At 37.9% G+C, this 17,218-nt stretch overlaps 1 protein-coding gene across 1 annotated transcript in view; it reads right to left on the bottom strand.

Annotated features, from left to right (window-relative positions):
- Window positions 1-1,553: 1,553 nt before the first annotated feature.
- The window catches only part of RPF2 (ribosome production factor 2 homolog), a 42,427-nt gene continuing 26,762 nt past the window's right edge, over window positions 1,554-17,218 (bottom strand). Inside the window, exons 8-10 of the mRNA XM_044004110.1 lie at window positions 14,355-14,457; window positions 5,404-5,548; window positions 1,554-3,685 (exon numbers count right to left, since the gene is read on the bottom strand). Of these exons, the coding sequence (XP_043860045.1) occupies window positions 3,497-3,685; window positions 5,404-5,548; window positions 14,355-14,457 (437 nt within the window). The 3' untranslated portion in view covers window positions 1,554-3,496. The remainder of the gene's footprint in view (window positions 3,686-5,403; window positions 5,549-14,354; window positions 14,458-17,218) is intronic.

Genomic DNA, 17,218 nt, shown 5'->3' with positions numbered 1-17,218 from the left:
ACTGAAGTAAACAGGGTTCAGTGACTTGACCAGGGTCACACAACTAGTAAGTTTCTGAGGCCAGATTTTAACTCAGGAAGTGAGTCTTCCTGATTCCAAACCCAGTGCACTATCTTACATCAAAGAAAAAAAATATTCTAGTCATCCAGAAAGATTTAAAATATCAAGAAACTATGGCCAGTAGGGGCTTAATAAATGCTTATTGTCCCTACCAAGGGGTGACTTGGATTTAATCCTGAATTAGGGGAATAAACAATTTATCTGGTACTTACCATGTGGCAGGCACTGTGCTAAGTGCTTTACAAATATCTCATTTCATCCTCACAAGAACCCTGGAAGGTAGATGCTGTTATCATTCCCATATTACAGCTGTGGAAAGTGAGGTAGAGGTTTAAGTGATTTGCCCAGAATCATACGACTAATAAACACATGAGACTAGATTTGAACTCAGGCCTTCCTAAATTCAGACCCAGAACTCTTTTCACTGTACCACCTAATTGTCTCTAAGTTGGGAGGGAGGATGGAAGTCACACTAAGCCCTTGACCATAGGAGCCTTAGTATTATTTTTCAAACTAAAATTTTATTAACTTTATTACTTTTGAAATGTAAATTTACTTACATTAAAAAATTTTACTGTTTTTAAAAATAAAATTTTATTAATTAAAAAAAAACCCCAACACTATGGTCAGGATCATACCTGGAAGCTGTCACTAAAAACCTGAGTTTGGGGAATATTCCAAAAGGGAAAAGATATAGGTTTACAATAGGGAAATAACTTACCCTGCAAAAATGAGTGCAATCTCATTGGGGGGAAAATGTACCTTTAATGGGACAGAGGTCTTTCAAGCTAAGTAGGAACTTTGAAATGCCAACAAGAGTCCAGTGACTACAATCTAGAAAGATCAATTTATTTAGACAATTGGAAGCAGCAGTATGATGATGCCGCACTAACATTTTAATATAAGTGTCTCTTTAGAACTTTGATGTCTTCAAAGGATAAGAAAGAGACTGGGGGATAGATTGGTTCTGTTCTGAGGGTTTGAAGTGGAGAAAGAGAAGAAAAGATAAAAGAGATGGAATATACTAGTGTAGAAAGGAGTAGAACTTGCTATTTTTAATAACTGGGTTGCATGAGAAGAGTGTACAAATACGGAGGAAGGGATGGGGGAGTGGGCATCAGAGACTTACCTGAAAGATAAAAAAGGGTTAAATATACACACAAATAGTTTAATGTATAATCATATCAAACTCACCAAGGAAACAAGTGAGGATGGAGCAGGAGTGGAGAGCCAGAGGAGGGTAGGATAATAAAAAGGGGAAAGAGATGCAAGCAAAATAAACTTCCTGATCCTGAGAGAATAAAAGTGAATGAAGAAAGCAAAGAACTAGAATATAAGGGGGTACCTTATATTGCTTCTTGGGAAATCGGGGAACGGCTAAACAAATTGTATTCGTAATGTATTTTATGATGATGATGATTATACAAAATATAACAAAAGAGAAGATTGCAGAGAATCTTGGGTAGTATTTGAAATGATGCAGAGAAGTGAGCTTCTAATCAGAACAATTTATACAAGGATCACATCGTAAAGAAAAACAACTATGCTTGTTTCCAGCCAATGTCTCCAAAGCTCCTGTGATAAAGCTCTTAGAGAGATGGATACAAGGTGCAGAAACACACAATTCTGAACATAGCCACTGCATGGATTTGTTTTGCTTGACTATGCTTATTTTGTTACAAGGGTTTCCCCCACTTTCTTAACTTTACTTAATTGGAAGATTGAATCTTTATTATCTAAAAATATAAACTATAAACTTCTGATCCTGAAACTTCAGACCCACCACTACCTCATCTGGCTAAGCTTTCTCTAAAATCTAATTTCATAGCATTTCGCTTTTCCCATTCCTCACTCCAGTCAAACCAGAGAACTTGCTGATCCTTTAGCTCATCCTGACTTGTGTTTGGACATGGCAGTGTAGGAGTTTGTTTTGCTTGACTTTGCATATTTGTTACAAGGGTTTTGTTTTTCTTTTTCTTCTTTCAGTGGCAGAAATGGGGTGGAGAAGGAAGAGGGAAAATAAATTTTTGTTAATTAAAAAAAAACCAACCTGGCTTCCAGTATGCTTGATATAAGCATACTAGCTGTCCTCCATTCTCCCTTACCATGAATTACTTCATACTCCAAAATTACCTACTTCTACCTCATGCAAACTCTCAATCAAAACTTACTTTCCATTAGTATAGATCACAGCAAGACAGAAAAAAATGTCATCGAATTATACTGTGGATTAACTTAAAAAAAAATTTTTTTTTTCCAATTCTCTCCATTCCCACCTCCCCTATTAGGGAAAAATAAAACCAAAACCCTATTAACAAATATGTGTAGTCAAGTAAAACAAATTTCCCCACTAGCTAGCCCTGTCCAAAAAATATATCTCCTCTTTCTGCTCTGGAGTATCACTTCTCTGACAAGAGGAAGGTAAGTGAGTTTCATTATCTGGAATCTTGATTGGTCCCTGTGTTATTCAAGAGTTCTTCAGTTTTTCAAAGTTGTTTGTTTAAACAATATTGTTATAAACTATTCTGATTTTGTTCACTTCGCTCTGCACTGATTCATACAGGTCTTTCCAAGTTTCTCTGAAACCTTCATTTCTTTTTTTCTTAAAAAAATGTGTCCTTTTCCTCTTTCTTTGATCTTTTTGGGGCACAGGCCTAGTAGTGGTATTCGTGCATCAAAAGGTACATACATAAATAGTTAACTTTTTTAGTATAGTTCCAAATTGCCTTCCAGAATGGATGGACAAATTGTGAATGAATTCTTAACCCTTCTGCCAGAGATATTTGGATTTTTACAAGTTGCTTGTTAAAACAAATTAATTTCTAATTGCTGGACTTTCAGGTGGTATAACAACTACGTTGGGAAAAAAAATTACACGTGGAAGCAATATTTTGGAGTGGGGAGCAACCATTAGGGAGACACCTGAGATGTCATGGCCCATAATCAGCCTTCCTTTGTTTTTCTACTTTGCACATTTTTTCCAATTTTGAGTCAATAGATTCCCTCTTTATATACACACATAAATACACATGTATTTACTTATGGGAAAACCCTGCAGAGGCCTAATTAGGTATATGGATGGCAAATACAGGATGGGCATACATTTATCCAAAAAAATAGGAGGCAAATGGCATTTATTTTAAGCCCTTACACCATCATGGTCTTTCTATATCAGTAGTTATAAGAACAATCTCAATGAAATTTTATTTAGCAAACATTTATTAAGCCTTATTGTTTACAAGGCACTATGTAGGCACTTGTGATACAATGATGAAATAAAATAGTTCTTGCCCTCCAGGAGTTTACAATATGATAATGTAAATTATACATTTACCATTTTACAAAAAAAAGAAGATGAAAAGATATAATAGATCCATGTAATTTTATAATTCTTTCCTGTAAAATATAATAACAGTCAACTATAGACTAAATTTAATCAATCAATTTTTCTCCTCTTATTTTTCTCAGATCCATTTTCTTGATTATCAATTAACTTTTCTGTAGGTCTTTTCTTCAACCCCTTCATTTTTCTTGTTTGCAATTTACTCAGATCCTGTTTCTGCATGTGAATTCTTCCAAAAGTTGTACCAAAAGTATCATGAGAGATATTTTTCTTCTTCTTTGGCTATAAAATAAAAATTTGTAATTTACAATTTCTACTGACATAAATTAGTAAAAGCTTAGTCTTTAGTGGGACATCATAGCAGAATTTCCACTAATGGACATTTATTGAGCATACTCTGGTCCTACCGGGTGTCTGAGCCATTTTTATTTGCAAGTATATAGAACCTTTACTAAGGAGGTTCAAGGAACTTGTTGATATCTGCTACCCTTACAAAATCCAATTTGTTTTTTTTTTTTAATTTTTTTTTAAAGTGAGGCAATTGGGGTTAAGTGACTTGCCCAAAGTCACACAGCTAGTAAGTGTGTGTTAAGTGTCTGAGGCCGGATTTGAACAGGGCCGGTGCTCTATCCACTGTGCCACCTAGCTGCCCCCCAATTTGTTTTTAAGCTTGAAAGGTAAATCTACAAATGAGGTTGTCCACGACCTCTGGTCTGTATGTAAGACTGCCTACAATTCCCAGTTTCCACGGGCCACAAACTGATCTCCATTACAGTATTTGATTACTCACTCACCAAAGCACACTAAAATACCCTCTTCTCCCATATCACGCAGGCAATTTTTTTTCTATTCTATTGAGTGCCTGAAAAAATAGGGCCCATTATATGAGAGGAGTACTACCTAATAGTAAAATTTGTGGCTGGTCTCCTGTTCTATCAGCCCAAAATAAAAATGATCCTTTAGTCAGCTTACAGTCATGTCTGAGGCAGGCCCAAATACGTGCTTGGCAGTTCAGTGGAAAGAGAGCTGGGTTTGGAATCACAGGCCCCGTGTTTAAAAGAGGTTCTGCCACTTAGCTCTTGGGCAAGTCATTTCATTTCTGGGGCCCTCGATTCCCCTCCTTTCTAAAGTCAGGGGTTTGGGTGAGATGACCTCTTAGTTCCTTTCCAGATCTGAATCGTAGCTCTATATCTAAGATTCATAATATCAGTTTAAACATAAGTTTAGAAATGTTATGCCTAAAGCAGATTAAAAATTTATAAATCCTTAAGATTACAATCTGCTGAGTTGGGAATGACTTTAACAATCACCTGGTCCAATTCCTACATTTTGGAACCAAGAAAACGTAAGATCAGAGGGGTGAAGTGACTCACTTGGGTTAGATAACTAATGAGGAACAAAACGGGCCCCAGAAATCAGGACGCCTGACTCCCAGTACAGTGTTCTTTCCACTAATAGTGGCCACACTGTGTTTCCAAATGGTGTTTTCACACCATCTTTGCAAATATTCATTCAGTTTATCTTGTGCCGCTATAACTTCTATATTACAACAAAACAATTAGGACAGAAGGGATACAGCTGGAAGTCGGCGTTCCACAAACACAGTGACCACAAGATGACGTGGAGCCTTCTCCTAATCTGCACATAGCAAAAACTTGTCCAAAGGCCCTTTCTCTTCTCCTCAGAAGCCCTCCATTGTCCTCCTTATGGTTCCTATTCTTTATTTACCAATTTAGAGACTAAACCTTTTAAAGATATGTGGGTGGCTATAAAGCAGTGAAGTCTATTCTGTGCTGTTTATGGAAATCAGTCTGCTATCTGTTCCACTACCCACCACAAAAATGCCATTCCTCCTGTAACACTTTTCAGTGTAAAGATACTATCAACATTACAGGATTCCAACTACATTCTTTTTCTGGTTTATTTTTAAAAACACAAAAAACCACAAGACATATTTTGAAACAATCTACAGAATGGGTTTTTTAAAAAAAGTCACATACCTTCAGGGCTTTAGGCAATTTCATGGATAACTTGTAAAGATCATCTGATGCCAAATAGGTTCTCCTCATGATCAGATCCAGTGATGGTCCCATTTCTTCCAATTCAATTCGTGGTGTTCTGCAACCAGATTTCTTCAACAATAATCTTGATAAAAATGAAAAAATAAACAAATGTTATTGCTTTTTCTCTTCTAAAACTTTCCAGAAAAAAAATTCAGAAAAATCTAAATTCAGTACCTTACAAATTTTAATCAAATGTACTCTTTGATTTAAAATATATAGGCTTTTAGAAGAGAATATAATTAAATATAATTAGGAAAGAGCAAACAAAACAGTTTTCAGCCCTTCCATTTAACTTATTCTGTTCCCCAAGTATGAAACAATGTCCTCATGCATTTATGTATGTATAAAATTCATTCCATATGATGTGTCAATGCTAAAGTGAAACATGTTCTTACATCTGATAATTATGAACACTGATTTATCCTAGGCAGTGTGAGTTTCCCCAGCACAATGCCACATTGACAGATTTCTTTTTTCCAGAACGGATTTAAATGTGAAGTTATAGTACAGTCATACATCAGGCTTGTGGAATAGTCACACAGCTAGTCAGCATCTGAGGCTACATTTGCACTCAGGCCTTCCTGAGTCCAGTCCCACTGGATCAACTAGCTGAAGAGACTAGCAACTACTAGCTTTGATGACAAAGACAGCAAACTGCCGCCCACACTTTCATACTGTATCAAAAGGATCTCTACATGTGTGCCTGTACAAAGCTCATACAGATATAGGCGTTCTATTGTCTCCCCTGTCAGACTGTGAGCTCCTTGAGGGCAGGGACTGTATTTGTACCTTTCTCTGAATCCCCCAGTGTCCAGCGCAGAAAGTGCTTAATAAATGCTTACTGACTGACTTCAGTTCTCAAAGCCCCATGCCCCACTCGAAGGGTCTAAGTTATACATGAAGTGCTAATCTGAAACTGTAGAGAGGGTTTTCCAACACCAATGAAGTCACAGATCTGGGCTGTGAAAATATCAGTATCTGTACATGGAAAGGGTCAACTCGACCAAGGAGTTTTTAATAGATCAATAAAAGGGTAGTCTCTCTCTTTCTCTCTTAAAAGGATATTAGGGGGCAGCTAGGTGGTGCAGTGGATAGAGTACCAGCCCTGGAGTCAGGAGGACCTGAGTTCAAATCTGGCTTCAGAAACTTGACACTTACTAGCTGTGTGACCCTGGGCAAGTCACTTAACCCCAATTGCCTCACCAAAAAAAAAAAAAAAAGGATATTAGGATCCAAAAGGAAAGGTTTGGGAATTCTTGGCATATTCTGAATCACCTAAAGCTTTGGGCACAATGCCACACAGCACACCTGCCTACCAGATGGTTCTGCAAAACGATTCTCTCAGGGAAAAAACAAGAGGCCTCCCCTCTCCGCATTATTGACAAGGCCAAACCTGTTCCTTAGGAGTAAAGACCCTAGCCTGAGCTGTGTATCTTCAGTAGGGTTTGCACACCAAGTCACAGAACTAGAAGGCTGCAAAGAACGAGATCATGATGCTGCAAACATTTCTGTGCCGTCCATCTCCCACGCTGCCTTAGACAATGATGAAATGAAAGGGTTTGGGCAATGCTGGCCAATGCTGGTACTGGCTGATGAGCCAAACCTCCAGAAAATAGAAGTTCCAATCTGACTGTTGAAAGGCTTTTAAAAATGTCACTTACACATTGTGTGTTGATCAACTGTGATAGACTTGACTCTTCTCAACAATAAGATGGTCCAAGATAGTTCCAAAGGACTCATGATGGAAAATGCTCTCCACATACAGAAAAAAAGAACTATGAAATCTAGATGCAGACTGAACCATACTATTTCTATGATTTTTTGTTTTCCTTTTATGAGGTTTTTCCTTTTTGCTCTGATTCTTCTTCTACAGCATGACCAATGCAGAAATACGTTTAATGTGATTGTACATATATAATCTATATCAGATTGCTTGCTGTCTTGGGGAGGAGGGGGGGGAAAGAGGGAGGGGGGAAATTTTAAACTAGAAATCTTATAAAAACAAATGTTGAAAACTTTCTACATGTAACTGGAAAATAATAAAATACTTTTATGAAGAAAAAAATGTCATTGTTACTTCCAGCGTGTCCATTTAAAAAGCACAAAATGATGGAGAGGTTAAAAAAAAAAAAAAGTCATTGATCCTATCATCTTTCTGTACCTTCACTGAACAATTCTGGAACCACGGCCTTCCCTGGTGCCTGAAAAACAATTTGACTGCTATCTAGCTACAGAACTCACCTTACAGAAACAGGGCCAAGGAAATATTTCCCCCATGTTCTGGCCTATGAATGTTACTTCATTAACTTAGCCTATGAACCAGAATGTTATTTAGAATGTAAAAGGTTATTATTAGGGCACCTAGGTAGCACAGTGGATAGAGTACTGGCACTGGAGTCAGGAGGACCTGAGTTCAAATCCGGCCTCAGATACTTGACACTAGCTGTGTGACCCTGGGCAAGTCACTTAATCCCAATTGCCTCACCAAAAAAAAAAAAAAGAAAAGAAAAGAAAAGTAAAGTAAAAGGTTATTATTATAGGAGTTTTCATGAGAAACCTGACCCCTCATGCAAGCATTATATAACACTTTCCATTTCATTACACATTAAAGATGTCATTTTTAAAAGTGTTGCTTGCACTTAAAATTCTATTCGATGTCAAACATTAAAAAGAAATAAGAAAATGTACCGTTCTTCTTTGCACAGGCTGGGAGAGTATGGGGGTGGAACATTAAATATACCATCAGATACAATTAAGTTTTTCTGAACTGCCTCTCCCCCTGTCCTGTTTTAAAGGACTGGTTCTCTGCATGGAAGTGGGGGAGATATATGTGGAAATGAAAGTGGTATTGGTATATAAAAACAGAAGCTATCAATAAAAACTGGAACATTAAAAGAAACTACTATGGTTTGGCATTCCATCTGCAGAAACCGCACCATTATCATGTTATCATAACAAAGAATATGCTGGCATTACAGTCATTCATTGCCCCAAACTCTAGCACAAATTCTTGAAATGTTATGGGATGGTCCTCACAGCCGCAAATAGTTTATGAGAAAAAACGTAGGTTCAAGCTGACAAGGAGGTGTGTCCTATCCCTTGGTCGAGTGACTTGGAATAGTGTGGATAAGTCCAAGGACTTGCTAGCAACTTGAAGAGGATATGGAGTTTCTATAGGTTTAGAGGGTTACGTAATCAGCATTAGTTTTGTCTCGGCAGTCTACCTTCTAGCCAAACTCCACCACTCTGTGCCCCTTCCCTCAATACAGGTCCATACATTTCTGGGTCCTTGTTTTTACTTGTGCTGTTCTCTAGGCTGCAAAGACCATGGCCCTCCTCCTTCCAACACAACCCTTACGCCTACCTTCCCCTCCTGTGATCCCCACTCCCCTGCCCTTTGCTAGATCTCAGGTAGAATACTTCACACTTTCATCCACTGATTATGTATTATTTTGTATTAGAGTTACAAGGGGTGTACCATATTCTTCCCATCTACACTAGACCATAAGCTCCATAGGCGCAGGGGCTAAGTTTTAACCTTACTGCCCTCAGTGCCCACCAGTGTACTACACACAAGGCACCTGATATGTTTCCTGAAATGAGTAAGATGCTCTGGTCTTTGATTTGCTAAAAAATTTTGCAGAAAGGCAGTCACTTTTCATTGACCAGGACGGGTCTAGCTACATGCTTCAATCTACTTTTTTTGAGTGTGTGTGAGGCAATTGGGGTTAAGTGACTTGCCCAGGGTCAGCTAGTAAGTGTTAAATGTCTGAGGCCAGATTTGAACTCAGGTCCTCCTGACTTCAGGGCTGGTGCTCTATCCACTGTCCCACACCTAGCTGCCCCTCAATCTACTTTTGAGAGAAAGAAAATGACTAAAAAGCAAGCTGAAATGGGACTTTTTCAAGAAGGCTCGATGAGTGCTCTTTTTTTGTCCTATATCCCATATCATTTATATCTTCAGCATATCACAAAAAATGACATTTTCAATGTCATTTTCTGAATCAATCAGAAAATATCCCAAATGTCCAATAGCCTCTATTTATGAAGGCAAAGAAGTATTCACTATTAGTTTAGAAAGCTTTCCACTCTATACCATAATGCAACAATTTATATTTAGAGTATTCAGAACACTTAAAATAATACTCATCTATCTGGAAATCCTGGATAGATTCATACACTAAGCAATCAAGATAGATGTGGTTCTATTATATTTAACCAATCCTTTGTGTAAATTACATTTCCTTGTCTCAACACAAAGCAAGAATACATTTTCCTATATAGATCAGGAATACCTCTTTTTAATAACCTTAAGCAAATCGTATATCCTGTCACTTTGCCAAATAATAAAATATGGATGTGAGTACATACGGACTTAGTTATTTATTGAATGTCTTTAATAAATGACCATGATGAGAGAACAGTGGGCAAGGTCCCATTGGTTCTTTTATTTTTTTTTTTTGGAGGGGCAATGAGGGTTAAGTGAGTTGCCCAAGGTCACACAGCTAGTGTCAAGTGTCTGAGGTCACATTTGAACTCAGGTCCTTCTGAATTCAGGGCCAATGCTTTATCCACTGCGCCACCTAACTGTCCCCCACCATGATTCTTTATACAAAAGCTCTATGATTTTTTTTCTTAGGCAACTTTGAAACAATGAAATCTAGACATTCTTTTAAAAGGAATGCCATGAAACACCTCTGCATTAGAGGTTGGAATTTCTTCTATAGGTTTAAAATAGTCTGGAAGAAGGCCACTTAAGAAATGCCTTCTTGAACTACTTAGTGGGCCTTCTGAGGAGACACCTTACAGTCAAACTTTATGTTGACTATAGCAACCTCAGGTTTCCCCTGTGAACCAAGAGGCTGTTCTGATACAGTATTTGTAATGAACTGAGTTTTCTCTTATAAAATTAAATAAATCCCTCTATTACATTGCTTTCTTTGTGCTAGCAAATCTGGCTTCAATGACCAAATTAAGCTGATTACAACTGTTAATCCTTTTGAGAAAACAAAATACATATTATTATTCTCTCACAGAAAGAACTTCTTTCTAAAATTCTCAATCACTGTAGTCTATTAGTTCCCTCAGGAAAATCCAATCAATTAATAAATAGCTTTTTTGTGGGGGAGGGAAAAGGATTGGAGAGTGAAATGGGGGGGGGGGACACCAAATAAAGTAGAGAGTAGTAAACATAAAAATGTAAAGGAACTAAAACCCTAGAAATTTTACAATTTCCAACAAAGCAAAGGCAGTTTTCCCAAGGATATTCTCCAGAATGTATGTACACACACATACGTGTACACACACACCCTAAATATGCAATGGTAATAAGAGAAAATAAGGTTTAGTATCTGGGATGTAGATTCTAGAAATAAAACCCAAAGAGAAGGCCACATCCATAAATGTTTAAAATAGATATGCATAAAACTGATTTCTTTCCTCACATCCTCTCTTCTTTCTTGCCTATTCTCTACTCTTGTTCTTATATCTCACCAAGTACTGCTTTAGCTCTTTTAGTATATTCCCTATTAAGGAATTCTCTTCATGGCCTTAATGTTGTAGATTTCCCCTCTAAAGCCTACAGAGGCCATAGCAAACACATTTATTATTATTAAATAATTAAAGATTTTCTATGTTTCGTAACAATGGCTCTAATTCAACAATGAGTAAACCAGTCTCTAGTTATAAAATGTTCACTTATGCATGATGAATGAATTCTTTTAGGGTTCACAAGAAGAGGTAATTGACCCTACACATGTAAATAAGGTTACTCATCAAGGTCAGAGAAGATGTTATTAATATCACTTTATATTCAGAGCTCCTTTAATCTAAGCACCTTATAAGCCTTATTAATCCTTACAACTAACAACTAAGTCATAAATGCAGAAGTGCCATTACCATCTATAGAGAGAAATAGCTTCAAGTTCTGCCTGAAGTAACAAGTGTCAACACAAAGAATTTCAAGAATGAGAGTACCTCCATTGTAGATACACCCCAGCTGCTTCTGCAATCTCCCCGCCCACCCAATCCTGTACACACCATCTAGTCATTAATATTATGCCATGTTTCCTATAAGTATTTTCTATTCTGAATGTTTTTTCCAACTGAATGATGGCCTACTGTTTTTCTTCTATAAGCCAACTTTCATAAAAACTACTAAGTGAATACATTAATAGAGAATATACTGAGAAAGCTAAAGCAGTGCTTGGTAACAAGCTGCCTTAAGGAAGTTTGAAGTATACGCTACAAATCACCCTGGCATTTCACCTGGCTGCTTCACATATTGATTTCCTGCCTGCAGCAGAATTTTCTCAGCACTACACTTCCTCATTTTTGATGTCAGCATACAGGTATTATAACCTACACAAGAACAGTCCCAGTCTCCGTAGCTGGATCATCAAACATATCTTTCCCCCAAATGTGGTGTGCCCCAAGGCTCCCTGCTAGATTTTCTTCTTTCTGCACTCTTTGTAATCTCTGTATAATCCCCATGCAGAGGACACCCAGATCTACCTACACAGCCTTAGCCTCTCTTCTGAGCTCTAGTTCCAAGCACCAACTGCCTCCTGGACTTTCCAAACTAGATATCTTACAGGGACAGAATTGGACACCATATTTCACTGGTATAGGCAATTCCTTCTATCAAAGGTCTGGCCCTTCTCTGCCACTGATAGTTTTAAAGAGGTGCCTGTGGGACACACCCAGTCAGCGTGTGTCAGAAATGGGCCATCCCCAACTCAACCAAACTCAGCAGTATTTCGTGAAGTCCATTCCTCTTCTGAACTTCCCTATTTCTATTGAGGGGATTACCATCCTCCTGTCATGTGAATTAGCATCTCTCCCATCTGTCCCCTTAAATCTTCTCACACAGCCATCAGCAGAACTCCTCCCCTCTCTCACCTGAGATATTGCAGGAGCCACCTAATTAGTCTCCCTGATTCAATTTTTCCTCTCTCCACTGTCTGGCCTTTGAAGTCCTTCACAGCTTGGCTCCAGCTTTTTTTTCCAGGTTTAATATTCTACTCATGCACCCAGTGGTTCTGTCAAACCAGCCTTAGGACTGCTTTTTACATGTGAAATCCCATCTCTCTTCTCCCTGGCCTTTGCAAAGTTTGTCCTCCAGACCTGGACTACACTTCCTCCTTACCTCTACCTCTTGGAATCCCTGCTTTCTTGAAATGTTAGCTCAAATGCTACTCCTACAGGAAGCTTTCCCTAATCCTCCGGATTTTGCTAGTGCCCCACCTCTCCCAAATGACATTTTGTTATATTATATATTTTGTATATATTTATGCTTGTATACATTGTCTCTTGAGAGAACGCAAGTTCCTTGTGCAGTGACCATTTATTCATTCATTTATTTATTTTTGTCCCTACTGACCAGTACTGTGCCTAATATAAAACAGGGGTCTAATAGGCTTGCTGATTGATCTGGTTCTCGGAGTAAAACTTTAAAAGACTTTTAAAAATTCACATGTAGTATTTTCTTCTCTGGCTTAAATTAAATTATATTATTATTACTTTTATTTAGTTTTCTTTAATAGAAACAAGGGCGGGGCAGCTAATTGGCGCAGTGGATAAAGCACTGGCCCTGGATTCAGGAGGACCTGAGTTCAAATCCGGCCTCAGACGCTTGACTAGCTGTGTGACCCTGGGCAAGTCACTTAACCCCAATTGCCTCACGAAAGACAGACAGACAGACAGACAGACAGACAGAAAGAAAGAAAGAAAGAAAGAAGCTAATTAAATAGAAACAAGGGCAAGACATGAAGTCTCACACCTTACCTATCATCCTCTGTAGGCAATATTCCAAATCACTAATCCTTCATTTTGCATATTCTTTTTGGGGGGGAGGGGGCGGGGAGCCGCCCAGGGCAATTGGGGTTAAGTGACTTGCCCAAGGTCACACAGCTAGTAAGTGTCAAGTGTCTGAGTCTGAATTTGAACTCAGGTCCTCCTAACTCCAGGGCCGGTGCTCTATCCACTGTGCCACCTAGCCGTATTCTTTTAAAAGCTTATGTTTCTTCTTCTTTTTTAAAAGATACCATAGAGAGAAATGCCTTGATACTGGTCACCATATATAAACTATGATGAGCTCTTTTTAATACTCATTTCTATTTTTTCTTCTTCTATTTACCCATTCAGTCCATTCCTTCCCTCCCACCAATCCCACCTCATCAAAAAGAAAAAGCATCCATTTTATTTCTTTTAGGAATATTCTTCTTTTCATAGTTTTCAGTTTCTATATACTGGTTTCACCCATTTGTTTTAGAAAGAAAAATATAAAAGCTATTTTACAGGGGACAATAGATGCCTATGATTTTTTTTTTTAAATGTAGTACATCATGAGCCTTGGGACCACAGGGTTATCTGCAGGCCTAGCCTCCCTAGGGCTTTAAATCTAAATACCTCATGGAAATTTTTGGTCCCTGGGATGGAGTGGATGAAGAAAAACAGTGGCTCTAGTCACTTAGTTCTTTTCTAGTTCTTTCAGATCTAACCTGTTTAGCTCAGGGTTTGGAGGCTTAAGCTGGGTCTAGAGAGCATGGCTCAGAGTTCTTTGACCATCACTAACTTCAGTTCATAAGAGTAAATGATGAGGCTATACAGAAAATCAGGGTGGCCTTACGGCTTTACTAAAATTTCAGGATCAAAGAAATTTCTGTATAGGGATGTGCCACTCCTACAGGCAATGTTGAAGGGGGATATAAAACAGTCTATTATTTTTAGTAGATTAAGGCAAGAGACAACCAAGATATAACACAGAGCTGGTGTCCATATGTTCAATAAAAGCCTGTGGTCACACAATTCTAGGTCTGAGTGGTGCAAAATAAGCACAAAATACTCCCCTTAAAAGTAAATAAAAATATGCTGAGACACACACTTACTTATAAGTCCGAAAGTAAATCTTCCCATCCAGTGCAGTGAAATGCAAGACATACTCTAAACCAGCGAGACGAATATTTGGCACCGTAGGGCCTCTGAAGAAATCTAAAAGCATATTTCATGACAGTAAAGAATGAAAAGGTTTTTTTTTTTAATTCAGCTACAAATGGAACAAAATCATCAGCATGAGATTGCAATTTATTCTAAACAACTCTAGCAGTAACATGAATATCAGAAAGATGACAGGTAGTACAAAGGGAAAAAACCCTGATTAAACTTCACAAGTGTCCCTTTTACCTCTTAATCTACTGACTCTCTGTGGTTAGTTCACTGAACCATGATACTTTTCAGTTTTAATGCTTTTCTCCCTCTCTGCCAGTACTTAGCATGGGGTCGAAAGTCATGTTCATCAGCATGGACATTAGCTTTAAAAAAAAAACCCGAAACATAAAAAAACGCACAATACAATTCATAGCATGTTCTAGCCTAAGCAGACATACAGGTTAATTTTTTAAAAGTTATATAAAGTGTTGTCTAAACAACAAAACAATCAACACTAAATGCTGTGAAATCGTAATGACCAAGGCTTGGCCCCAAAAGATGAGAAGCCTCCTCCCCTGACTTCTTTGGAGAGGTTGATGACCAAGTGTATGGAGCATTGTATAAAAGTCAGACTTTTTGAGAGGATGGTTAATTTTGCCGAACTTTTTTCCCCTCCTCTTTTCTTTTTCTCTAATATTAGGGATCACCTGCTTGGGAAGGAGTGAGGAGGAAGAAGCAGTCAGAAATATAGGTGATGTAAAAATACAAGCTATCGGTAAAAATATATTTTAAAAGAAAAGCTAATAACCTAAGGTGACCCTTGTAATAAAGGGGAGGTGTAGTACACTAAAACTAAACCTTGGGGCAGCTAGGTGGCACAGTGGATAAAGCACTGGCCCTGGATTCAGGAGGACCTGAGTTCAGACACTTGACACTTACTAGCTGTGTGACCCTGGACAAGTCACTTAACCCTCACTGCCCCACAAAAACAAACAAACATAAACCTTAAAGAAAATCTCCCCAAAGGATCCCAATTATAGAAGAAAAAATTACTATGTTTTGGGGAAAACATTTTAACAAGACTAGACTTTGAGAAAAATACAATCCTGCCCAGAGTCTCTCTTCCTGCACAGACCTTAAGGCAATTAGAGTAAAACAATCAAACAATTTGCCAAGAGAACATGGTGCAAATTTCACAATTAATGAAGAGATGCCATAAGATCTTACCCCAATTCACCATACCAGAGCTACCAAATCAATAAAGCTCTGCTCACTTAGTGTAACAATATCATCACTGAGGTCAGTTTAGTTCTGGAAACAGCAGATATTTCCCTCTACTCTGAAACACCAGAACCATTATCAACACATGTTGTTTTCCCAGGTTTTTAAAGAATGAAATGATAGATTAAGAAAAAAAATTGGGGAAATAGAACCATATTCCCTACCAGGTCAAAAGACTTTAGGCATGAAATAGCTTGTGGGTCTGTGTCTCACAAAAGTCAGTGCTTATTTTCCCTTTGATGACTACCCCATGAACTGAAATTTCATTTGACTTCATGGCATTTCAAAGATAATAGGAAAATATACTGAAGGGAAAAAAGGGAGAGAGACATTTGGGAAGTATATCAGTTGCATATGTGGCAAGTCTTAGCAGCACAAATGCAAATATGCCCAAATGTAATATGAGAGTTTTCCTAGAACCAGAGGAGAAAGAAACACAATTCTTACACATTCGTAATCTTGATAATCGTTGATTAAACAAATATTCATCAGTGTCTGCTCTCTGAAGTAGTGGCAGGATACAAAGATGAACCTTTATCCTCAAAGAGCTTACAGATTTGTACTAAGGGAAGTAATAACAATCTAAGTGGAAGGAGGGACGGAGACAGTAAAGGTTCCAGGTTGGAAAAATGAGGGGTATTTTTTTTTAAAGGAAAAAGAGCCTAATTTAAGAAGAGTTGGAGATATTACAGGGAAAGTATATTGGGAATGGTAAATTCAGGGAACTAATGGTGAAAATCATGCCTTCTGCCTCTCTTAGTTGAAAGGTTCTAGAATATCAGTACAGAATAAGGCATATCTTTTCAGGTAAGACCAGTATGTTGATTTGTTTTGTTTGACTGAAGTAATCTATTACAGGGTTCTACTGTGGAGAGGGGAAAGTCATTAGGAGGTAATAATAGTGATATATTTTTTAAAAGATATCAATAAAACTTTTTTTAAAAGTAAGTTTGGAGGGGCAGCTAGATGGCACAGTGAATAGAGCACTGGCCCTGGAGTCAGGAGTACCTGAGTTCAAATCTGGCCTCAGACACTTAACACTTACTAGCTGTGTGACCCTGGGCAAGTCACTTAACCCCAACTGCTCATTAAAAAAAATAAATAAATAAAATAAAAATTAAATTAAAATTAAAAAAAAATTTTTTTTTAAAAAGTAAGTTTGGAGTCAGATCATAGAAAACCTTGAATACCAAAACAAAGACTATGGATTTTATTTCTTTGGCAATGAGAACCCACTGAAAGTCTCTGATTAAGGGAAATTTTATGATCAGAGCCATGCTTTAGGAAAATTGACCTTGTATTGATCCACAGGGTGGTCTGTAAGAAGAAAAGAAATCTACTAGGTGGCTGCTACTGTAACCCAGTGAGAAACTACTGTCCTAAAGTGAAGGCCTGAACTAAGGAGACAGGTAAGAAAAGGTCAGATACATAGAATCACATCAATAGGACTTGGTGACTGGAAGCTGGGAGGGCAAAGGAGAGGAAATGAAAGATGACTTCAAGTTTGTTTGTTTTTTGGGGTGAGGCATTTGGGGTTAAGTGA

This window comes from Dromiciops gliroides, chromosome 4 (genome assembly GCF_019393635.1).
Source record: "Dromiciops gliroides isolate mDroGli1 chromosome 4, mDroGli1.pri, whole genome shotgun sequence".
Lineage (NCBI taxonomy): Eukaryota > Metazoa > Chordata > Mammalia > Microbiotheria > Microbiotheriidae > Dromiciops > Dromiciops gliroides.
The sequence above is the reverse complement of the archived record's forward strand: the minus strand, read 5'-3'. Positions and strand labels throughout refer to the sequence as shown.